Source organism: Onychostoma macrolepis, chromosome 02 (assembly GCF_012432095.1).
Source record: "Onychostoma macrolepis isolate SWU-2019 chromosome 02, ASM1243209v1, whole genome shotgun sequence".
Taxonomy (NCBI): domain Eukaryota; kingdom Metazoa; phylum Chordata; class Actinopteri; order Cypriniformes; family Cyprinidae; genus Onychostoma; species Onychostoma macrolepis.
Window position 1 is genome coordinate 31587026 of NC_081156.1, and position 25858 is coordinate 31612883.

The 25858-nt window shown below is 32.7% G+C and overlaps 1 protein-coding gene across 6 annotated transcripts in view; it reads left to right on the top strand.

The window, feature by feature from the left end:
* Window positions 1-25858, top strand: part of pde1cb (phosphodiesterase 1C, calmodulin-dependent b) — an 87717-nt gene that overhangs the window by 3613 nt on the left and 58246 nt on the right. For all 6 annotated transcript variants that reach the window (XR_009267507.1, XR_009267508.1, XR_009267509.1 and 3 more), the window contains exons 2-3: window positions 10227-10277; window positions 12385-12556. Coding sequence is in view for 2 of the 6 variants with exons in the window: in XM_058754979.1 (XP_058610962.1) it covers window positions 10227-10277; window positions 12385-12556 (223 nt within the window). In the remaining 4 variants the exon portion in view is untranslated. The remainder of the gene's footprint in view (window positions 1-10226; window positions 10278-12384; window positions 12557-25858) is intronic.

Here is a 25858-nt window from a genome sequence, read left to right on the forward strand (position 1 = left end):
TGGGAAACAGGTGTCTGCTCATTTTGGGTCAAAAACGGGGGGTGATAGCGGCTATTTATCTGCACATTAGAGAGTTCAGGCACTTCTGCGCAACAGATGAGAAAAACGCTTCATAATGGGATGATCAATGATGTGCCGCTGCGATTCTTTTGAAGGGTCCAGATCCGTGTTTTTTATGTTTGAACTCTTTGATGTTAGAATAACAGCCCTCATGAGGCTTTATATAGCACAATGTTTTTCAGAGATGGATTTTTACACAAATCTAAAATGGACATAACCATGCAAGCTTATTTTTATGATTTCAGTCTGCTATTGAAAATACATATACATAAATGTTTATTTAGTACTTTTATAAGATACACTACCTTTCAAAAACTTGGAGTCTGTAAGATTTCTTTATGTTTTTGAATTAAGTCTCTTATACTGACCAAAGCTGCATTTATTTAAAAAAACACAGTAACTATAGTAATATTGTGAAATATTATTACAATAACTGTTTTCATTTTACAACATCATTTTTCATGTGATGCAAATGATTACTCCAGTCTTCAATGTCACATGATCCTTCAGAAACCATTCTAATATGCTGATTTGCTGCTCAAGAAACACATTATTATTATTATTATTAATAATGTTGAAATTGGTTGTGTTGCTTACTATTTTGTAGATTTTTTTCAGGAATCTTCAGCTAATAGAAAGTTCATAAGAACAACATTTATTTGTCTTCCTGATTTAAATTAATTTCTTTAAAAAATTATTTTTCTTCCCCAAACTTTTGAATGGTAGTGTAAATGCAAAGATGAAGACCTCATCATAACAAAACATGAAAATGAATATTATACATAAAGAAAATAATGTCTTTTAAGTGAAGTTTTTAAGAAGTCCTTTTGTTATATCCCACTTCCCCTTTTCACCTGACCGCTAAAGGAAGAAGAGACCCTCGAGGGTGACTAAAATATCACCTGTAGCTCTATGTTTCATGGTTACCATGAAGCAGCGACAGTAAAGTCTCCCGCTATGGTCTCTGAGGCCCCGGCGCTGAGTTGTTCAGGTTTTTCTCCCTCTACAGCGTTGCATCTCTAGAGAGTCACAGGTGGGGAGACACCAACCAACACAGTGACTGAATGTTACGTTTAGATCCAAACAAAACACCAGTAGCTCTGTGCTATGTTGTAAGAGTTGGAGGTGTGGTAAGGTGTCCCGAGTCCAAATTTTACTGTACACCCTTAAATATAAAGGTTCTTCATTGCCAACTTTGGTTCCATGAAGACCTTTAACATCCATGGAAACTTTCTTTTATTTTTTCACTTTATAGTAAAAAACAAAACAAAACAAAACAAAAAAACAACAACTTTAGATTATAAAAATATTCTTTACACTAAGAAAAAAAGTGGTTCTTTTAAGATCTGTTCACTGAAAAGTTTTTTGGGAAACCAAAAAAAAAAAAAACCCTTTTGAAAGCTTTATTTTTAGGAGTGCATTATGTAGCTTGTCAAATTTCAGTTCAAGCAGTCTGTGCCGTTCCTGCATGTCTGAGGATGAGACAGACACCTGCTATGAATAATTAGGGCTTTGTTATTTAAATAATGAGTGATGTGTGTGAACAGATGGGGCAGAACCACAGATTGTGACTTGCATTTTCAAACTTTTTTTAATGACTAAAACTGGCAGTGGCATTATACAAAAATGATATAAAACAATAAATACAGTAACTTAATTTCATAATTCTGTGGAATTTTCAAGGGGTCATGAACTGAGAAATCAAAATTCTTTTGATCTTTTGACAGGTTATTGTACTATAAAAACATCCTGTAAGCTTGAGAACTTGAAACTTTCTTGTTAGTCTAAAAACAGCTTTTACTGAAGGCAGTCTGCCAAATCGACAGCTATTTGAATGCTCTATGATGTACTAGTGTGAACACCGCCTCCGCAGAAGATGATCAACACCTGTTTCTACATCGCTACCTGTTTAGCCCCGCCCACCGATTTGCGCATGTAGTGTTTACAAGAGAGACGAACGCGCAGGTCTACGCAGAAACAAAACGATAAAGATAGCTCTGAAGACAACAAGATGCTGTGCAGTGCCAAGCTGTGGTCTTTGCATTGCCTTCCTTCTGATCCCAACGCTGGGAAAGAGTGGACGAACTTAATTTTTAATGAAGATCCAGACCGAATCAATAAGAACTTGGTCCTTTGTTCATTTAATTTTATCGTGCATTTGTTTACAAACATGGCAATTCGACACAGGATTTATAGAAAGATTGAAACTAAAAGAAAAGAAAAATAATAAATAATATCAAAATGATAGTGTCTCATTCAGTTCCCTAGATAATGTGCTGCAAATGGAGTTGGTCATTTCTGGGGTTGTCCCACATTAAAATCATAATGTTGATAAATTCAAATAAAATATACAAAAACTTCAACTTTTTTCAACTTGGCCTATACTGTAAAAAATCTACTCACTACAGCTTAATAACTTAAGGCAGTTGCTGCCATCCCATTAGCCTATATAATTGGTTCAAGAAGTCATTTCAACTTAAATTATGTTAAACTGACTTTATTCAGGTGAACCTTGTGTAATTTAAAAAACGAAGTTGAAATTGGTTAGATTATTTAGATTTATTTTGAAATTATTTTTAGTTAAAGCAATGGAAAACTTGTTACTATAGCATGTTGCACTACATTTTACAATGTAGTTGCTAAGGGAACATTTCTCATTCTAATTTAGTTTCACTTTATATAGTAAAATAACTAAAACTGAAATGAAATTTAATTTATAATAACTATATAGACATTTAAAAAAAATAGCCTACTAAATATAAAATAAGACAAATGCAGAATGAGACAAAACAAAAGTACGAGTTTGACAGTAATTTTGTGTTACTAACAGTCCGTTTTAGCAAAGACTATAGAATACCCTAATACCTTAATAAGATAATTAATATCTTAAAGAGACTTTGGTTTTAGTTATAATGCGAATAATAATATTAGCAAATAGGCCTAACCCTTATTCGTCTTACAGTAGGCTGCTATAGGCTCATTTTCTCTCTCTCTCTTTTTTTCAGAATCAGAACCGAATCCCGCTGGCGATTTCATGTTAGTATCCATCAGTAAAAGATCATTTGATCTTTTAAATTAACATTCATGTGATTTCAGCGCATTTCCGCTCTGTCGGTGACGTCACCGCAGCAGCATCCGAGAGCACGCGCTGTGCGTTGCCATGGTAACGGGCGCGGGAACAGCGCGCGTGGCCTCTGATGATGATGATCGCTCTGTTCAAACTTATGTTCACACACCAATGAACTAATTTTCGCTCTAATGTACATATGCTGATTATGTATCATAAGCAGAGAGGTGCTGGTGTGTCAATATGTGTACACGCTGACGAGTCTATAATTAAGAGCGTTGTCGCCCTTTTGTGGTTATAAAAGGGAAATGCACAAGTAACTCAATTACACTGGAATAGAATAGAATAGAATAGAATAGAATGAGCTTTTATTCGCCAAGTGTGCGCAAACACATGAGGAATTTGATGTGGTTTTTCAGGAGCTCTTGGTACATAGCTACATATATGACATGGGAACAGGAATAACATTTAAAATAAGTAGAACTAAGGAAAAAGTAGAAAATAAAAATAAATAATAATAATAATATATATATATATATATATATATATATACATATATATGACAATACTAAGAATAGGTGTATATATATATATATATATATATATATATATATATATATATATATATATATACATTATTTATTTTTTTTCTACTTTTTCCTTAGTTTTACTTATTTTGACAATACTAAAATAGGTATATATATATATATATATATATATATATATATATATATATATATTTCATATATAGTTATAGTTATGATTATTGTTGTTTATTATTAATTATTAATCAATATTTAATGTAATGATGGCAGGCGCTCTATCTTAATTGTTCCAGTTAGAACCAAACATATACACTTAACACTTTTTTTTTTCTAATTTAAACAGTATCCTTTTTTCTATAGCAGATTTCAGAAATAACTATTTTTACTAATACATTTGTATTCATTAAAAAAAAAAATGGTGTTGAAACAATTTCAACTCAAAACTGATAGTAATTAGCCCAATTAATTACAAAGAAATGGCAAGTAAGACACTGAATTTAACATGAAATTTTTCAATGAAACAGGCAGAATTCTTTGTTTTATTTACAACATCGAAAAAGCTTTTTATTTTTTTACAGTGCATCTTTCATACTGCGCATCACACAGAAACTGGTAACATATATATTTTCACACACAACAAAGACCATAAACACTAGAAATAAACAGTTATTGTGGATTGCTTATGTTCACAGTGAACATGAGCTCCAGCTTTTGTCCAGTATGTTGCATTACATTAACCTCAGGATCTCTTCAATGCTGTGGGAAAAAGCCTTGGCTGGTTGCCTAGTGACCAGCATTCACAATAGAGACATCATATACATCATATACATGAGCTGACCTCACACACACACACAAATAAGCTCACAACTTCAGCGATGACTAAGCTCATTAAAGCTCTTTCTGGAAAAGACCAGATAAGATTTTCTTGCCACTATAAGAATCTCAGCTACTAAACATCACACCGAATCAACAACCATCTTCATAAGCATTCATTAAAGCTATGAATAATATCTCATTTTATCTGGAGAAGAAGGACCGTTTCCCAGATGCGTGACTCTCTGATGCAAGCAAAAATGGGACCTGAATTCACTCTCTACTGTTTTTTTTGTCGGTGGTATAGTGGTTAATGCTTAATTCTATTCTATTCTATTCTATTACATATTATTTGTATATTAATATTACAGTCTTGGCTTCTGTTTTTTATAGGAATGAATGTTAATGCTAAAATATATTAAAATAGAATAATAAATATTACAGTTTTTACTGTATTTAAAAAAAAAAACCCAGCCCTGGAGATTTAAAGAAACCTCTTTTAATAACGTTCCAAAAATATTAATAAATATTTTCATAAAAATAAATAATGTATTTTATGATACACACACAATAATATATTTTATAAAACTAGTGAATAAATAGTAATAAATATTATAATAGTAAATAAGATGTTTAAATTTTGTTGTAAATGAATACTTTTTACTTCTAAAAAACATTATTAATTAGAAGAGACCATATTAGAATACATAAATATAAATTTTACAGTGACGTACATAATCTTCTACTGAATATTTATGTATTCAGATATATTGTCTTCTAACTAAGAATTGTTTTAAATAATGCAATTTTATATAATTTGTCATTTTTTGTATATTTTATTATACTGTATATTTAAAGACAGTGTACAATTGTCTTTAAATATATAAATAAATTTAAATATATAATAAAGGCAATTGACTTTTAATGAATAATTATGTTTTTAGTTATTATTATTTATTTTATATAATTTTAATTATACAGTATGCTTGCAGTTTCGTACTGTATGATTGTTTAGTTCTTCTTCTTTCTTTCTTTTTTTTTTTTGGAGCTGAAGAAACTGGCTGATTGTCTTCTTCTCTCTAATCATTCCCTCAGACGTGAGACAGTTACGCATTAAACCGTCACTGAATCCTCTCCACTGTATTTAGACACAGACAAAAAGATCAAAGCTCCAAAACTCCAGCTATTATTTCAGCACAATAGCCGAATAACATCTCGCCCTCCACCTGTCTCTTCGTCTCAATAGTTTTCTATCTTTAAAAAAAACAACAGTCAGTGAATAGAAAATGATTCACGCTTTACCGAAATACACATAAACCTCACGGCCTTGGCCCAGCTAGATGCATTTCTGGGAATGCGTTCAACAAATCCGCAACGGTTCGAAATAGGTTTGATTGCATTTCGATGATAAAATCACGCGCGCACATCCTCACACACGGGCTACTTTTTCTTTTTTCTTTAAATGTGCTTTGCAGAACATGAGAGGGGCAGAGTGTGTTATGTTATGCATTGCTACACTAAGTGCTCTGTTGAGAGGGGACTCACATTCAGCCGGGGAGAAAATAATGAGACAGTGAGAGCGACAGAGAACGAGAATGATAGAAAAAGAGAAAAGAGTGGCTCTCTTCTGAGAGTACAGCTTGAGAGCAGGTCAGGATAGAGAGATCTGACGAACCAGAGACAAAAGACTCACACACAACTTTAGGATTTACTCGCGAAATACAACACGAGAGAAAGAAAACATGTCAGAAACGGACTCTAGAAAAAAGGGCTTCGCCAAAGGCAGAAGTGCCACTTTCAGCATCGACGGCTTCAGCTTCACCATTGGTAAGAAACTAACAGATGACGGAATCAGGGTTTGATGGAAATGCATCACAGCTGCAGATGTACAGTAGAGTCAGTTGTTTTGTGCATCAGTGCTTATACAAACAGATGTGTTGATTTCAGGATGTGATGTGTGAGTGTTTGATTTCTGAAAAGACTCTTTCAGGTGAGCACAACTCCACGCTGCCATAGCAACCAGAGTAAAATGCACCTGACCACACACGCACACACACACACACACACACACACACACACACACACACAATCAAACACAAACCTACTCAGAGCAAACTGTATTGTTTTTGCATGGCGTATAAGATTTTATGAATTCTGATTCGAGTATCAGCTTTGTCTCTCTTGACGTTTCTTTTGTGGTTCTTCTACAGACAACAGTGCATACAGAAGTCTAAAATAAATGTGAATTGTAGCCTGTAAATCTAATTTTGAATATAGGGAATAATTTGAAGAGAAATATTTGAGTTCGTATCGAGACTTTAGAGCACAGTTTGAGAGAGTGCAGCTGTGAAAACACTGAAGTGTGCATTATCTTGTTGATGTAAAAAAAAAAGATGCAAATGTATGCATTACTGTTACTATTGCTTATACTTATTTAGTATTTATTCGTATTTTAAATTAGCTTTTTATATATTTATATTTTCAGTATTCATTTTATTTTTTTTACATTTTTGCAATCTTATACACATTTTTATTACCTTTTGTTTCTATTTATTTTGTATTTCAATTTGTTTATTTAAATAAATATTTTTTTCAGTTTTGGTGCTTCGACTTCAACTTATTTCAGCTAGTTACCAAGGCAAGTTTTTTTTGTAATCTTAAGTTATTCATTTATTATTTATATTTTATTTGATGCCAGGTTCACTTACATAAAAAAGTTTTTAACTGTTTTAGTTAATGATAACTGACTTTTCATTTCAGACTTCTGAGCACAGTTTGAGACATTGCTGAGATGGCTTTAGACACTTTCTCAAAGTCTCAGTTTGTTCTCCATTTAATGTCATTTCTGTCGAGGAGAAACCACTGAGATATTAAAAAATTATTGCAAGGAAGTAGGGATCTATCATCTATTATCTATTTAAAATTACATTTCTTTTTAGCTTTATTTTTTTATTTATTTTAGCTTTAATTTGTTTTTATTTCAGTTTTATTTTTAGAACTTTTAGAGCTTTATCTTAAATGTAATTCTGTTAACTGCAAAAAAAAAAAAAATTCGGTTGTGATTGGTCATGATCAGATATGTAACTTATTTTTTTTTTAAATATTTAAATATTTGTAAAACATATTTCTGTTTAGCTTTTTGTTATTATTTCAGTTTTATTGTTAGAAGTTTTAGCGCTTAAACTTAATTCCATTAGTTGCCAACTCTTTTTTTTTTGTCAGTTTTTGTTAATTAATCTAATATTTGTATTTTAACCATTTAATTGTCGCTGACCCAGGCAACTAGTTCCATCACAGTTGCACTAGTTTCATGTCTTCCTTCTCACATAATTTCATCTCAAATCAATATTTCATGTCCGTGAGCTGCTCATCATCTCATTATCTCAAAATAAACGCTTCATGTCTGGATCCTGATCACCTTGTCGGGGTTTATTTTGAGATAATGAACATCTGATAATTTCCCATACTTAGACACATCGTCCTGTTGATTGCCCGTTTTTTTCTGAGAAACACACACCCACGTGGGAGGACAGCGGTCAGGAAAGGTGTTATGATGGAAACATCAGAGGTGTGAGATGCTTTTTTTTACTGTCTGTCTTGATGCATTTATAGAAGGAAGCTCCTTACGTGCAGAACTGTTTATTTAGCCAGCGCACTTTTAATACTGTAGATAAACTAGCTGCTCATCATACAAGATCACAGCAGGGAATCTCACATCATAATGCTTTATGGCTTTTTCAAACATCTGCCGGTCGTCATGGTTACACAGCCCAGCAATCAATTGCTCAGTGTGCTTTGAGCTCATTACGTGTGACGTGTTGTCAATCAGGTCCAGTAGAGCATGACAACGAGCCGCTGTTAACTTAATGATGATTGGCTAAAGCAGCGTGACCACTTCCTCTCCGCCCTCGGTGTCACTCTGGGGGCTTTTAATGGGTTGCGTGCTGGAGAAACATAGTGTGCGTGTGTGTTTTTTGGTCTTGATACAGAATGTCATGACTCTTAATGGGGGTCGTGTGGTGTTTTACTTCACTAATGCATGTTATGATTTTTCCCAGCTCAAACAACGTATGCGCTCGAAAGGAGATCTCATCGACTGGTTTTGTTTTCCTGACTCTGACTGCTAATGCGATTTACATTTAACGCACAGAAGCAGCTCTCACAAACCAGCTAAAGAATCTCTTCAACTTTGAACCTGCCTGTGCACTGATTAGATTTACACACACACAGTAATGCACTGACTGAACTCTTGTTGGTGTAATAAGATGCAAATGCATGCATTATTGGTACTATTGCTCATACTTAGAGTTAGATGTTTAATCACTAACCCCAAGTCAGTGTTATTATTTTAGTATTATATAGTTTTTTTCATTATTGTATTTATTAATATAATATCTTGAACAAGCTTTTTATGTTTTACGTTTTTTTTTGTGTTTTTTTATTGTTTTTTAAATAAAGTTTCTATTTTAAAATATATTTTATATTATTTGTTTTAATTTTTTTTTTCAGTTTTATTTTTAGTAATCTTATCCATAAAATATAAATATATAAAATATCACTTATTAAAATATATATATTAGATGAATAACTTCAAAAAGCAATGAACTAAAACCATAAAAATGTCATTATTTTAAATAAACATAAACATTTTTAAAAACTAAAATGTAAACATAAAATATTAAAAAAACAAAAACATATTTTATTAGTTCTAAAATAAGTAAAACTAAAAACTGAAACTTAAAAATACAAAACAACACAACGAAATTACTAAAAATTTAAAATAAATAAAGAATATATATTAAAAACTATTAGGTTAGATATTAGGTGAATAACTTAAAAAAAACAAAAAAAAAAACAAAAAAAAAACGTTGCTTTGGAAACTAGTATATTTCAGTTAGTGGACAAGTCACCTTTTTGTTGCTAGGTTTAAAAAAAAAAAAAAAAAACTATTCATCTGATATTTTACATATCTTTTTTTAATTACAGAAAATGTTTTTAACAGTTTTAGGTTTATATAACAATAACAACACTGCCCCAGATATTACACTTTGCTTTGCAACTCATCCCACACAGTCCGGCCTATGATTGATAAAAAATCTAATTGCACGGCATGATTGGATTTATGTTTTTTGTGGATAATCAAATAACTGAAAAAATAAATAAATAAAAATCCCTTAAACATACATAGAGGCTTTTTTGACTTGTAACCCCTACTAGCCTCCTAAAACACCCTAGCAACCTACATAATATGCAAAAAACACCTCCATCTGGAAAAGAAGTTTGTTATTCTAAATTAAAAATAAGTAAATAGAAATGAAATCTATTTGCCCTATCTCAGTATAGCATCTCCAAAGACTTTCTTGTGGATCATGCTGATTTTCTCTGCCTTTTTTGTACTTGTTCTTCTGTTATTTTTTACTAGAAGTGACTCACAGTACACTAACAACACCCTTCCAGTCCCCTACTGACCAAGACCCATTTCAAATCCTAATGAAGGCTCATATAACAGCGGCTGAAGTCATTTTAAAGCAGCCTTCCACACTTTTCCAGCAGCTCGCTTCATTATATTCACATTATGCAAAAAGACACATTAAAAAAGGAGCCAAAAAAAGATTTTTAATGATGCATCTTACTAAGCCTCTGAAAAAAGCTTTTGAAAAAAGGTTTTTTATGTTTTTTAGAGACACACACACAGAGAAATGCCAGCATATAACTCAGTCTCTCTCTGTTTTTCTCTGTAGTAGCTAATGAGGATGGGGAGACCAACAGCAGGCCCCTGGCGAGATTTGCACGTAAGTATGGGTTTATTTAATTTTTTTTAGAAAGCAACAAATTCACAATGCCCTACCTACATTTAATTTTTGTATAAATCTACATCTTGTTTCATATTCAGAAGGGAAGGGCTGAAATGAAGTAGAAAGAGCACATTTGCAATTACATTTATTCATACAACAGATGCTTTTATTCTGCAAAGTGCTGCAGAAACGCTTACAACATGTCTTTACCACAGGGTTTACACGGTCATGGAAACCTGGAAATATCAGAGAATGTTAAACATGATTTCCAAGCCTATAAAAAAATGGGCATTGAAACTTGAAGCTAAAAAACACTGTCCATTAATCACAAATGACTGGAAAAGTCATGGTAAACTTACGGAGGTTCATTGGTTAGAAAGCATGGAAACATCGTTACCAGAGCTGGAGTCTTCATCTTGTGGTTGTAAGATCTTTCTAGGCCCCATAAACGTGGTCTGGATCTCAGCTAAGAGATCCAGAGACAAATCCACAATTTATTACTTTTACAAAAGTTCAATATCTCAACCAGTCTTTAGACCCCACAGATTCTCTGAAGCTTTTATATGACTTTTGTAATCTTAGTTTCTGTTTATTAAATCATCAACATATTCTTATTTTTTACTTCTAATATTAATGCTTTTTGGAAAACTTAAAGTAGTAAAAAGTAATTACCTAAGTAAAAGAAACAAAGAAACAAAGAAACAAAAACAAATACAGTATAAGTAAATTATATATAAACTGCTCAGTTTTGTTTAGTTTGTAAGTACTAAAATAACTAAGTAAAACTTAATAAAGACATTTTTTTTAAAAAGCAAAAACTAATAAAAATGATAAAACACACAACAAAATACTAAAACTTTAAAACTGACAAGAAAAGAGAAAAAAATCCAATAAATAATATTAAGAAAAATTATAATGGTATATTGATACTAAAATAACACTAGTGAAAACTTGATCATCTTAAATTATTGCCGCAATGAATCTGTCATGCAGGCCTTGGTCTGGGACTAGCTTTTTTTTTCTTTTCACTCCAATATTGGTCATTGCTGTTACCCCGTCAGATGGCTGATGTTTTTTTTAACAGGCATTACACTTTACATGGGAATGCCACTAGATGGCAGCATCTATCAAGATACTCAAGAGTTAATTTGGGCATAATACTGGATCAAAAGAAACAAGTTTTTCAGAGGTGGCATACAGATTACATCTGAATAACAACATTCTGAGTGCATGAGCTCATGATGATAATTATAATGATATGCACAGGCTTGGTGGGAGCAAATCAATATAATTTACTGTGAATCAACAACTGAGCCATAAGGTTATCAAGAGGAGGCTTTAAGTACATTTTTAGTCTTAGAATTTTGACAAAAATAAAAAACCAAATTAAATAAGTAATGGAATGGCTTAAAGTGTTAAAATTTCATTATAAATTTTCAAGTGTTTTAATTAAAAAATGCTTTCAAATTAGAAAACCATTTTGTGTGTGTGTGTGTAGGTGCAAAAAAGAACCATAAAATGTTATAGTGTAACAAAAAATTGTTAATGAATTAATGTATTATAGATTGTCAAATTTTGGTATGAATGGGATTTGTTTAATGTATGTGTTCACAATGGGTGCAAAAATTAAATTAGAGTGGTTTAATTTTTCTTTTAAATTTGCCAAAATATTTGCAGCATATCTCTGTGTGCATATTAAGTGAGTACAAATAAAGCAAATAATAATAAAATGTTGTAATGCAATACAATATGAAAGAAAATAAATAAATTGAGATTAAATGTACTAATAGTAATATTATTGAAGGGGAAATGGGGGGCAAGGGGGATCATAGATTGTCATATTGTGGCAGACAAAGATATACGGTGTTGTTGTTTTTTAGATATATACTGAAAAAATAGTATGCAAAGGACGCTTGTCATTGGTACTATTATGAACACTATAGGGGTACAAAGGTACACTGCTGCTCCAGTGACAAGCTGTTGTACCCCTAAAGAAACAATTTTTGAATTAGTTTTTTTTTTTTTTTTGAGTGTGAATGGGATTTGTTCATTGTTTATCAAAGTGTGTAAGTCTTTCTTTGACTCTGATTCATCTTGTTTCCAGGCTCAAAGTCTCAGAGCGCACTATGGAACACACTCACTGCTGGGACGTGCAAGAATGAGAAGGTCAAAGTTCAGAGGGACGTTCCAGACGATCCACGCAGAATAGAAGAGATCCTGGCGGATGAGCTTCCCTCTACAGACGTCCCAGAAGCAACAGAGAAAACTGCTGTCAGGTTCATCTCTCTCCTTTTATTATAGTTAACGGGTCCTTTAGAGGTCATGTGATCACTGACAGGAAGGGCTGATCTGGGAACAGCATCCTGAGGAATGCTTTCTCAGTTATATTTCAGTTATCAACTTTGTTTCAGAAGTTTCTCCCATATAGGGATCTGACTTTTGATCACATACTTTGGATTTGAGATCTCTTCTCAGATCTAGAGGAGACACATGTGAGATTACTGGGGTCTTTTTCACAGGAGAAACATATTAGAACCTCCTGTTCAAACAGAAGTACTCACTTTAATCTCATTTCTGTCTAGGAGGATCTCATTAGTAATTTTTCTTCCTTGTGGGCCTAAAAGCTGACGTCAGACATCAGGTTATGGGATTTGACTACAGGGCAGATCGGTCTAATTAATGATAATGGCACTTATAGAAGTCTGCTTTGTAAACCCGCTCTATAAAAAGTGTGCTTTCTGGGAAGGATAGTTTGTCATGAGCATTTTATAAGATGTAAAAACGGATCATGTTGTTTATGCATAGTTTTTTTATGGTGTAGAAAATTGGGGGTCAAACAGTAGATTTTTGAGTTTTCTCAACTTGTCGTTTTAAGTTTATACAACAAGAATTTGAGAATCTCCCACAAAAGTAAGTTGAGCAAACTCAAAAATCTGCTGAAGCTGGTTGCCTTAAAATTTTAAGTTATCTCAACTGTTTTTTTTTTTTCTGTTTTTTTTTTTTTTTACAGTGCAGGGTCACTAGATAAGCAGTTTTACAGTTGTAAATTAAGTATTAACAACATAAGAAAGAACATTTTTCAGTAATGTTCGTTTGTCGCTTTTGTTTTGGTTTGAATGACACGTGAACTACAATTAAAAGGCCTTTTACTTGCTTAATAAGAGTATAAACTGAAGACATGTAGTCGATTGTGTACATTATTTTCTTTCAGTAAAGTTTTGACCATGTTAATCATTTGGAGGCCTTAGAAATTTGTGTATCAAATATGATACAGTAGGCTTTACAAGGTTAAATTCCATCTGGCCTAATTTGTGGAAGTAAAAAGCTTTTGAGAAGCAAATTCCTACATTCCTGCAGAAATTTATTTCGAGTAGCATCCCACATTCATTTCTGCAAAACCAGTGTGTTTTTTTACTTTCATTCCTTTTGCTTTGGTTTTGCTACCAACATGCACAGAATGCTTTTTAGTTTTAGTAGTAAAACCAAAAGGCCAAAAACAGGAATGAAAAAGTCAAGCAAACATGTCTTCATTTGGAGTTTCCTCTTGAGTTCGATACAGAGTTTCCTCTTAGCTGCAGTGGAAAACAGCTGCCTCTAATACTCAAGGTGCTCGCATTGATTACACAAATGCACTTCAGTGCAGAACTAAATACAAAGAGAAGGGAAGAACATAGAATCAGACTGTTAGCACTTCAGTTTGTTTACGCAGTGTCTATTGAAAGTGCATTGAACCATTTTATAGTTCTAAATTACTTTGAACAGAGCAGAAAACTTTTTTTTTTTCATTTTTGCAGCAGTTAGAGACAGATAATAGAAAATCTTATGCAGTTGATAGATCACTAAAGAGTTTACATTTCGACTCTTGCAGTCTAACTCTGCTGAGGCAAAGAAAAAAGCTGTATTTTTGGGATTTAAGATGAGTTAGTTGATATACAGTAGGTTGGACTAATCAATGGAGGAAGGGGTTGCACATCCCTGAAAGTTTTTAAATGATCTCTGTTTGTAGTACGCCACTAGTGGAGAAAGATGTGTGGAGCGTGGAGAGAAATGTGTGGGTTTGAGACATATATGTTGAGTGAATAGAAAACAAATGGGTGCCAATATTGAGAAAGGGATGAGGGAGATTGTTTGTCTTTTTTTTTTTTTTTTGTCTTGAAAAGTCATAAAATGTGGTTCATTTCCCAACCAATCACATTTATCGCTTCAGATTTCAATGGCAGTTTCATGCGAAGGTGAAATATTTCCCCTTGCAGATTTCATTAATGTTCAAGGTGTCACATGTATTCATCAAACTGACAACAGAAAGCTGCTATGATCTGAAAGAGAACTGTGCTTTAGATATCGCTACATTATTGACAAGAGACAATTAACCTTTTTTTCCTTTGAAATTTCGCTGTGACTAACTTTAGTTTAGAAAAGACTGAATGACATGTGAAGTAACCAGTCACTAGACATAGGAAAAAACAGAGCTTTACAATACTTTGAATCAGTTGAAATATACTGTTTCAAAGCACTTGAAACGACACACTAGTGACGCCTGCTGGTCAAAACAAGGTAAATGCAGATAAAACTGATCTGGGGTCAGGTATAATCTATATAGACACTGGTTCATGGGCTCACAGAGTGGAGGACTGTTGAAATTTTGAAATATTTTGAAACATTTATGACATAAAGCCTCGTTTACTGAAATCATGTACCTTTTGCAGTTTGATATGTTCTCTGAATCACTGCTTTGAAACAAATGATTTGCAAACATTTCAAAGCTTGACAAAGCAGTGGTTTTAAATGCCCATCACTGCTTATCACAATCAAATTTGCTTTGTGACATTTGTGCTGTGTGAATCTGAAAACATTGAAGGAATTGGCATGAGATGAGAGAACATGGGTCTGAAAGTGATTGCAGATTCAGTCCTCCAAAGTGGCTTCATAAACTCTACGGTATAATATTTCCTGACAAAACACTTTAAATTAAATATTGTATCAGAAGAAATAACCTTCAATAACCATTATAATGATGCTTCTTTTAAGTATGTACTCGTTAGAGTGTGTGGCATTTGATTATTTTTATGAAATATTCGTTATGATGCACTCTGACAGAGTTGCCACCCTTAAAATGATTGTTATTGATGGCGTGTTTGTTCCTAAGCCTGTTGTCATAATGCAGTTATGTTCATTAGCAGCATTGTTAGTATGAAATGTTGGGTGGTATCGGAGGGTTAATTAATAAGAGGAATATTGCTCAGACTCATTAGCAGACACCTGTCTGATTGCTGTCGATATTACAATACCCTGTAAAAGCAGACGCTGAGAAAACAGACTGGGTGTGATATAAATGTGATTTATTGTATAATTAGTAGGGCTGTCAATTTAACATTCTAATTTGGTACAATTAATTACATTGTGCTTAATTTTAAAGTATTTAATCACGACGTGCATACTTTGTTGTCGAAAAATACTGCTGCAAATGTTTCAAGAGTTCCTCAACTTTAGAAAAGCAAGGAACTGTCGTTTTTTTCCATTGACTTCTCTTCTGTTCATTTAGCCTCATTCTGATGAGGTCTGATTCGGTTCTGTGCATTTTGTCTTACCCTGATTGGATTCCATTGTTTGACGTTGGCATAAGAAAAAAGCCTATAAATAATTTGTTCAGAGAACAGTCATTTCACATGCAACAGACTGTATTGTAAAGTAAAGCCTATTGGCAATAATAGTAATAATAATAAGAAGAATAATGATGATGGATAATAATAATAATATATATTTTTTTGATTAATTAAACTAGGTGAGAGTAATACACAGCTGGTAGTCTGATGGGGCTGCTGACCTGGTCATTTCATCAAAGCTCTTATATCCCAGTGCATCGATATAGCAAACCATAGATGGATGAAGTTTACTATTTTATACCGAAGGTCATCAAGAGGTCAAGAGGAAAGACCTCATTTACCATCATCTTTGATCACTGACGGCTCACATCAGGGAACCTGACTGTACGTAATGTTCTGAGGTTGTTACATTGAGTATCTTAAAGATAGTGTTCTAATGTCAAAGTAATAACTGAACTTGACTCGTGTTTTTTTTTTTTTTTTTCGAGAATTATAATTTAAAATACAATAGTTTAGCCAAAGTCAGTGTGTCATGAGATAATTGTTCAACTACAGTCAATGTGAAACTGTCGTTGATCACATGTAATGTTAGAGTTTATGCATCTGTGCAATCATTAACACACAAACAAGCTGCATGTAATCAGAAATCTTGAATGATATAATGAGTTGAGGGTCAAGGGTGACATCTGTGCTATGGCAGGATATTTCCAAATTTCATATTGTTTTCCTCAATCTTGATATAATTCAATTCATTTCATTCAATAATTCAATTCAATTCAATTTCATTTCATAGCCATTTATTTATTTTAATTTATTGCCATTTATTCAGCCATTTATTTATTGAGATTTATTTATTTGTGTTTATTTAGCCATTTAGCATTTATTTATTGCTATATATTTAGCCATTAATTTATTTCCATTAATTTCTATTTAGTAAGCCATTAAAACACTTTTATTTAAATTTATTTATCCATTTAGATATTTATTTATTGACACTTTTAGCCTAGCCATTTATTTGTTGCCATTTATTTAGACATTTATTTATTTATTGCCATTTATTTCTATTTATTTAGACATTTTAGTGTCATTTATTTAGGCTTTTATTTATTTATTTTTGGTCGGTCTGGTTAGAGCTGGTAAACTATTTTGAGCAAGTAAAAAATACAGCTACGGTGTTGGAAAAACTAACTTGATCACCTGACCACGTCATTTTTCCCCAGGAAGAGGTCCATCTTTTCAGCCAGGCCTACTGTTGTTAAATTTTTAATTTGATTTTGGTCATTAAATGGGCAAATCAAATTTAAATCTTTTTAGCACTTCAGAATGGCTTTTTCATACCGCTTGCATGAGTACGCTAAAATCACTCCTTCAGACTGCACTCATTAGCAAGTGCTCTCTTAATAGCGATCTGCTGACAACATGCCTTTACAGACCCATTTACTGTGACGCGAGTGATTTGTAACATTCACAGGCGAGATGTCTCAATTTGTTCAGCATGTTCTTAATATTGCTTAGCAGAGATGTGTGCCACTGTTATATTCTCATTAAAGCATCTGGATCAGACGATTAAAAGAATAATAGCGCCATTCTTCAGTAGGACAGAAAAACACCTTAAATCAAAACCCAAATACAGCCATTCATCCGCATGCAAGCTCCCTGAAGAAAAAAATACAGGAAACTATTGGAAAAATGTCAAAATTGAAATCATTGTCTGGAACTAAATGAGATTTTTTAGGTCTCTGACTCATCCTAAACTCATCTGGGACTCGTTTGGTATCTCAGACCTTCACGTTATGCCACAGTCAGCTCTTTTTGCCGAATCTTATATATTTTTGGAGAAAGTTCTTGTCATTTTTGTGTGCAGTATGCATCAGACAAATGGTTTGTGCTTTCTCTCTTGGTTCGGTGTTTTCACATTCATTGGAGAGAGACCTTCTAACGTCCTCCTGTGAGACCTTTCCTCTGTCAACACGGCCGCTGGGATTGACCTGTGACATTTGAGAGACTTTCACCTTTGTAGGCTGTGATGTCTGCTGGATTCGGTTTAACTAGACTTTTAAAGCTGTTTAAAGAAGTGTTTCCCAACCACTGTGCCGTGACGGGTTGTCGGGTGTACCGTGGAAAATTATCTAAAACTTCCATATCTCTATTATATTTTGTTATTATTATTTTTAATCAGTGCTATTGGTCATCGTTATGTCTGTTTGTGGGGTTTACAAATATTTAACCAATGAAAAGCATTCAAAAGAGCTTGTGACTAAACCTCGTAACGCCATTGAATCCTCAAATTGTCAGTCAAACCTCATAACTCCACCCCGTCTCCATTCAGAATGAAGCGCCACACCGCTTGTAGACAGACGTCTACTTCTTCACAATGCAAGGGTAAATAACTGATGTTTGAATAAGAGCAACGTTTCCTTTACTCAAGAAACGCTGTCTATAAAGGCTAATGTTTTTGTATGTTTAAAGAGCAGTCTGTCTTAGCATTTTCTGTCTAGTTGTAGCTACACTTTTGTACGTTTTAAATATCCTGTGCATAGCGGTTCGTCTTTTATATCGTGAGATTTTGTTCAAATGTATTGAACAACAAGAGAAACTGAGTGCCCATATAGCTACAATAAACTGTAAAACTGCAAACTAATGAAAACGAGATGCTCAGATGCGGCCGTTCTAATGATGGACAAAACACAGATCTCTGTCATTCGGTCGTCGAAAACCTTGTTAATTCCAATTGAGTTTGATTTTAAGAAATTAAGTGCAAGTGTCTGATCATATATAAAGCCAAAATACCAACTCTGAACCCTTCCCCCTTTATATATATATATATTACAGTGCTTAGTGGTGTGCCGTGGGATTTTTTGCATATCAAAACTGTGCCGCGTCAGAAAAAAGGTTGGGAAACACTGGTTTAAAGAACCACTTGTTGGTGGCAAGCATCTAGAGAGCCTTTCTTTAGGGCCAAAGTGTAGAAATGGTCTAGTGTTGCTCATTAGTAACTGAATTTCTGGTTTCAATGTTTTTGTGGGTTATCTGGGTTGACAGTCTGGTCCAAATCATGTATAATTCAAATGGAAGCTTCTGTTCCAAAACCTAGAGAGTTGCAAAGATTGCATTAAGTAGCGGTAGTGCAATGAATAATGCATTTTTAGTGTCCTAGTGAATTGCAGTGTAACCCCATAAAATGAATGGCTGATTGATTGTGGTTTATTTTAAGGCTTAAGTAGTTGCCTTAAAGTATAATTATGCCTTTTAAGACTCATTTTATCACATTCTGGCCAAATTGTAAGCAGCACGTGCACCTTTAAAGAGGCTGCATTTGTTGAAAGTCATCCAAGACGGTAGAATTTCTTTTACAAAAAATAGTTTCATTCACTGAAAAATATTGATTAAAACTAATTAAAAGTATTTCACCAAATATTTTATGTTTTTTATGCTTAGTAGGGTCCCATTGGAGTGTTTGACACCCTCTCAGATAATATTATAGAGAAACAATGAGAGCAGCAATAAATAGGAGCACTATAAATGCTTACTGAAGTCCTGTCAGACAAAAGGACTAAATGTTTGGAAATTGGAGAAATACTATATTCTCATTTGAGGTTAATTTGCCATAAAATTGTGTTGTTGTCTGTAAGCTCAGCTTTCTTGAGTGAAGTTTAAGACTCTGGCTGCAGATGTATCTGTTGGAGATTAATAATGTGTTTATATTTGACCTTTTTTGTATTTTTATTTACATTTAAAAAAAAAAAAATTATAATTTTTTTTTTTTTACAGATAGCCGGTGAAATTATGTAATGTTTTTGAAAGTATTCTCACCAAAGGCTGCATATTTTTTTTTAAATGCAAGAAAAACAGTCATATTATGAAATATTATTACAATTTAAAATAACTGTTTTTTGTTTTTAGTATATTTTAAAACATAATTTATTCCTGAATTTTCAACATCATTACTCCAGTCTTCAGTGTCACATGATTCTTCAGAAATCATTCTAATATGCTGATTTGCTGCTCAAGAAACATTTCTGATTATGATCAGTCCTGAAAACAGTTGTGCTGCTTAATATTTAAGAGAGATACATTTTATTTTTTTTTAAGGATTAATGGATAAATAAATAGTTCAAAAGAACAGCATTTATATGAAATAAACATAATTTGTAACATTATAAATATATTTACTGATACTTTTAATCAATCTAATGCATTGGTAACACTTTAAAATAAGGTTCATTAGTTAACATTAGTTAACAACATTAGTAAACTTGAACTAAGAATGAACAAAACTTCTACAGCATTTATTAATCTTAGTTAATGTTCATTTCAGCATTTACTAATGCATTATTAAAATCACAAGTTGTGTTTGTTAACATTAGTTAATGCACTAACATGAATAAACAATGAACAACTGTATTTTCATTAACTAACATTAACAAAGATTAATAAATAGAGTAATAAATGCATTGTTCATTGTTGTTAATGTTAACAAATGACACCTTATTGTAAAGTGTTACCAATGCATTCATGCTGAGTAAAAGTGTTAATTTAAGAAAAAAAAATCTTGCCACTGCACAAGGAGAAAATAAAAGTTTTCAGTCACAAAACAATGCTGACTGAAAATAGTCAGTAAACTGAATAAACCTTCACACTGTGAGGAGTGCCTTTTAGCAAGGACTACTGAGTGAGCATTACATCAGCTAATTAATATTCATGAGCCAAGCTGGTCAGATTTCTAGTGTTTTGAGATGCCGCTGGTCAAGTTTGATGTGTCTAGTGATGATGTGATGGGTCACAGGAGGTGACGTCATTCACGTTTAGAAGCTCTCAGCCTCCTGACACACACTCGATATAAACCTCACTTAAAAGAAAAGAAGAGTAGAGTATAGACAGCAGAAAGAGCACCTTCAAACAAGACCTTTGAAGAGCTCAGAGTAGACGGAGGGAAGCGCTCGCGAGAGATCGCCATAGATGAAAGCGGCCCGCCGCTGGTGTGTCTTTGAGACTTTGGCCTGGCATTATCTCCTGCCTCCTGCATCAGGTAATTGAAAGGCCTGAGTCATCCTCCTCCTCCTCATCACCATCATCATCATCATCATCAGGAATGGACTGCAGGGAGGGAGGCATAAGTAGAGCTGGATAAACAGACAGGAATATTTAAATGATACTTGTTTTTAATAAAGGATGAGAGGTACATTTTTTATATAAAGGTAGTAGATAGTGATTTTTACTGCACCCTGACTGAAATATTAGTGTTTCTCTCCCTGCACCCAAGACAAGTTTCCAGACTAAATCTGTTATATGGTGTTTGTGTGTGTCTGAAACGCCAGTGTAGTGTGATAGTAATCACTTTGAGGAACTGCCCACTTATTTGTTTTATAGTTTTTTTAGGTATGTATGTAGTGATGTGTGTACGTATGATTTAAAAAAACAAAAAAAAATGTATTTAAGTAAATATTTAGTTATTTAGTCAGTTAGGTACTGTATGCATAGTTGTTCATGTATACATATGTACATATTTAAATAAATATTTTATTTATATTTTTTCTATATTTTATTGACATTTATTTAGTTAGGTATGCACGTATGTAGTTGTTTATACACGTATGTATTTATTTAGTTTACTTATTTATGCAAGAAAATATTTACTTGTTTAGTTAGGCATGCATGTGCACTTATTTATGTGTTTATTTAGTGTGTATGTATGTATGTATTTACTATGTGTACTTGGTTTTTTATTTATGTAAGTAAATATTTATTTATTTATTTATGTGTGCATATGTATTTATGTACACGTATTTTATTTCATGTATTTTTCACTTATTTAAGTAAATTTACTTCATTTGCTAATTTAGGTACATATTTACTTATTTACTAATTTTATCAATTTATTTTATTTTTATTTGCATATTTATTTATATTTTGCTTGTTATTTACTTATTTAATTTATTTTTTCTTTTCATTTTACTTGTTTATTTATGTGGTTATACATTTTAGTGCTATTATTTTTTTTTATTAGTACTACTAATAATTTTATATTTTTTCTCTCACTGCTAATGGTCATATATGTCTACTATAATAATGGAATTTAATTATTCAAGTGTTAAACTCCGCCATTGTGGTGGCAAATAGCGATTTTTTTTCTTTTGACGTCCATTCAAAAAACTCTGTATTCTGGCAAAATTATTTTGCAAACAATATATAAAGTGAGTATTTCATTATATTGTAAAGTTTTACCATTGACAGGTTTTTGAGGGCTTTTAAAAGTGTGAAATAGACTTTTCCCTGCCTGCACACATCAGGATAGCCAGGCATTTCCATCAACCAATCAATGTTGTCATGCATTTTTTCCTGCGATGATTAGTCACTTGGCATTTAGTACTCAAAGTGAGCTTAAAGTGTGCCTTTGAGATGAATGGAAATGCTAACGTATAGTTCTAGATCTTTTTGCACATAACATTTATATACAACAATTACTTTTAATAAACCGATACACTTTTGGTATTGAGATTTATATCCTGAATATTACAGTTAAATTGAATGTACACTTCTTCAGTGTTGCATGGCTGATTTATCTCGAATAAATCAAAACATGCAAAACAAACCAGCATGTTTTGCGAAATCTGCGGCACTAACCTGCTGCTGTGTCTCGGCTTTCAATAACAGCTGTCCCTGAATGTCTCCCTAGAGAAAAAAACATTTCCAGCGTGAGGAATTAGATCTCTGCATTAGTCTCAGGCTGGTCAGCCCAGCTTTCAGCCTTATTGGATTTTCGGGGTGTTCAGGAAACTCCATTATATAATGGCCCCATTGTGTGAAGCAGATGGAAAAATACAAAAGCACAAGAAACAAAAGGAAGGATAAACTTAATCAATTGATTTTCGACGAGAGAAGTGTAAGGTAACATAAGCAAACCACAGCGTGGCGTCAGTGTTTTTATTCAGACGAATATGCTAATAAAAACAGTATTTATAGTGCATTGTATGCTTTTGAAATAAACATTGAACTAAACTGTTGGGAAGCAATGAACTCCATGTATATTCTTATCATTTTTCATGTTCTTAGCAGGTAACATAGTCGACAATTTTGCCACTTTGACTCATAATTTCAATGGCAGGCCTTGTAGCCAACCAAATGTTATTTGATTAACCTCAAATGTTAATATTAATTTGAATTAAAATCATAAAAATATTGAAAACCATAAAAATACCCAACATAGTTGACTGGCAACTTGTTGACAATAGGTCACTGGAGATCAAATATAGAATTTATTTATTTATTTATTTATTTTTTGTGATAGATGTTGGTTTGTAAGTAGTTGACAGAATTTGTGTGGACATATGTAAAATTAAATATTTTCTTATTTGAAAGTAAGGCAAATGTAAGGCATTTAGATTGTAGAAGCAAATTTAATATAGATAATCTTAGCTTTTGCATTTTTTTGTTTATTACTTTGAATTCAAGTTAAAAAATGGACACTGCAATTTAAGGGAAACTGGCAATTTCAAGCCAACTGAAAAATATGCACAAAATGTATGTGTGAGATTAGTATGTATTCTCTCAATAGATAAAATATGATATTTCTTTAGAAAATTGTTACAAAAAAATTCATCATAAAATCATCATCATCATCATCATCATCATTCTAATATGCTGATTTGCTGTTCAAGAAATATATATTTTTATTATTATTATCAATGTTGACAGCAGTTGTGCTGCTTATTATTTTTGTGGAAAGCATGATATTTTTTTTTTGCAGGATTCTATGATAGAAAGTTCAAAAGAAAAGCATTTATATAGAAATCTTTTCTAACATTATAAATTTTGTTACTGCCACTTCTGATCAATTTAATGCGTCATTGCTGAATAAAAATATAAATTTCTTTCAAAAATAAATAAATAAATACTGCCACCAAACTTTTGAACAGTGATGTAGACAACCATGAGTTTAGATATAAGAAGCGAGAAACTTGTCTCTGTTTGTTCTCCATTTAATCTCATTTCTCTTTTGGAGAGCCAATTGAGATGTTAAACTTTGATAATGCTCAGCTCCATAATAAATAAATAAATTGATAATGCCCACTCATGGACCCAGCTCTTTTATTCTCTAGAATTCATGAATTTGTTCTCTCTCCTGATCGTCAAGACGAATCTGTTTATCATCTGCGAGTCCTGAAAGAAAGAGTGCGCAATCACTGGGTCATTTAGTAAATGGAAGCAGAGAACAGAGCAGCGCGTTCAGAGTGTGTGAATGTTTGTGTTAATGTGGATCTGACAGCAGGGATCCTCATTCATCTCACAGGCATGTAATCTCACTCCGCTCTTCAGCTGCAGGCTGATTGGCCTCTTCATCTCTCTAGTCACAGTTTGTGTCTTTAACTCTGTTCTATTTCTCCTTTTCCTCCTCCTCACCTCCTCTGTCATTGCATCTATTCCCTTAAGACAACTCAATTTTATTGCAAAGCGATTATTTCATAGCCTAGGGTGTGTTTTCACATCAGTTTGCATGATTGTTAATTGCTTACTAATTGTTTTTTTTTTTATAATTTTCAAGTCAGCAAGCTAGATGAACATATTTGACCATTGCAATGTCTTGTATGGTGTGAGTTGTACAGTTGTAATTTGTAGGATGCTTTAAAGGTATAGTTCACCTTCATCATTTACTCACCCTCATGTCATTTCAAACCCGAATGAGTTTCTTTCTTATGTTGAACATAAAATGAGATATTTTGAAGAATGATGGTAATCAAACAGTTGATGGTCCCCATTGACTTTCACAGTATTTCTTTCACAGTATTTCTTAAGTCAATGGGGGCCAACAAATGTTTGGTTCTTCAAAATATCTTCTTTTGTGTTAAACATAAGAAAGACACTTGTACTGGTTTGGAACAACATGAGGGTGATTAAATGACTAAAAAAAAAAAAAAATCATTTTTGGGTGAACTATTCATTTCAGTTTTTTAAAAATGCATCTTTGCATGTCAATTCTTTTGTATTTGCTTATTTTTTTAAATCAAAAACTATAATTCTCACACCAATTAAATGAACCAAACTTTGATAGCAAATAAACTGAAGGCTGTAGTGTGAAGTTCTCAATTATGTTGCAATTAAGTAAGTTTGTCTCTGAATTTTTTTTTTTCAAAATGTTAAGCAGATGTTCTTCTTAAAATCTAAAACTAGAAACAAATGAGGTAATTTCTTAGAGTGTAAATTAATGTGAATAGTGGATGGTGTCTCATATCATTCAGTCTTGGTAGAATTTGGGAAATACTGAGTAATATCCTGAAAGGAACAGCATTTATTTGGAATTAATATTTTGTAACATTATAAAAGTTTTTACTGTCAACAATTGAATGCAGCCTTTGGTATCTGAGAAAATTTGAGCACATTTTAATACATCATTTGGCACTTTAGAGGAGATGCATGTGAGATTACTGGGGGTTTTGAAGGAAACATGCTGAACATGTCTTACTGTTATTGTTTTTTTAGCATCTCACACCACAAGCGCCACATTTCTAAGATGTGTTTTCTGTTTTTGTTTTTTTTTAATGCAAGAACAATGACTTTTAACACCAATCAACACTGTAAAACCTGATAAGTTAAGAATACTCAAAACATTTGAGGAAACTGATTGCCTCAAAACATTTGAGTAAATAAACTAAATTTTTTTAAGTTAGTAGAGCTTAATTTTTATGACAAGTGGGGCTGGGCTAAGAGCAATGGGAGCCAAGCCAAGCCTCATTTCCATGATCCCACCCCACTCATCACAATGATAATCAGAGGTGGGTAGAGTACCCAAAAACTGTACTCAAGTAAAAGTAAAAGTACTTGAAGAAATATTTACTCAAGTAAAAGTAAAAGTAATAGTCTGAATAGTTACTTGAGTAAGAGTAAAAAGTATCGGATAAAAAACTACTCAAGTAGTTAGTTACTAGTTACTTTGGATCATATACTGCATATAGTATACTTTTATTTAGATATATAGAT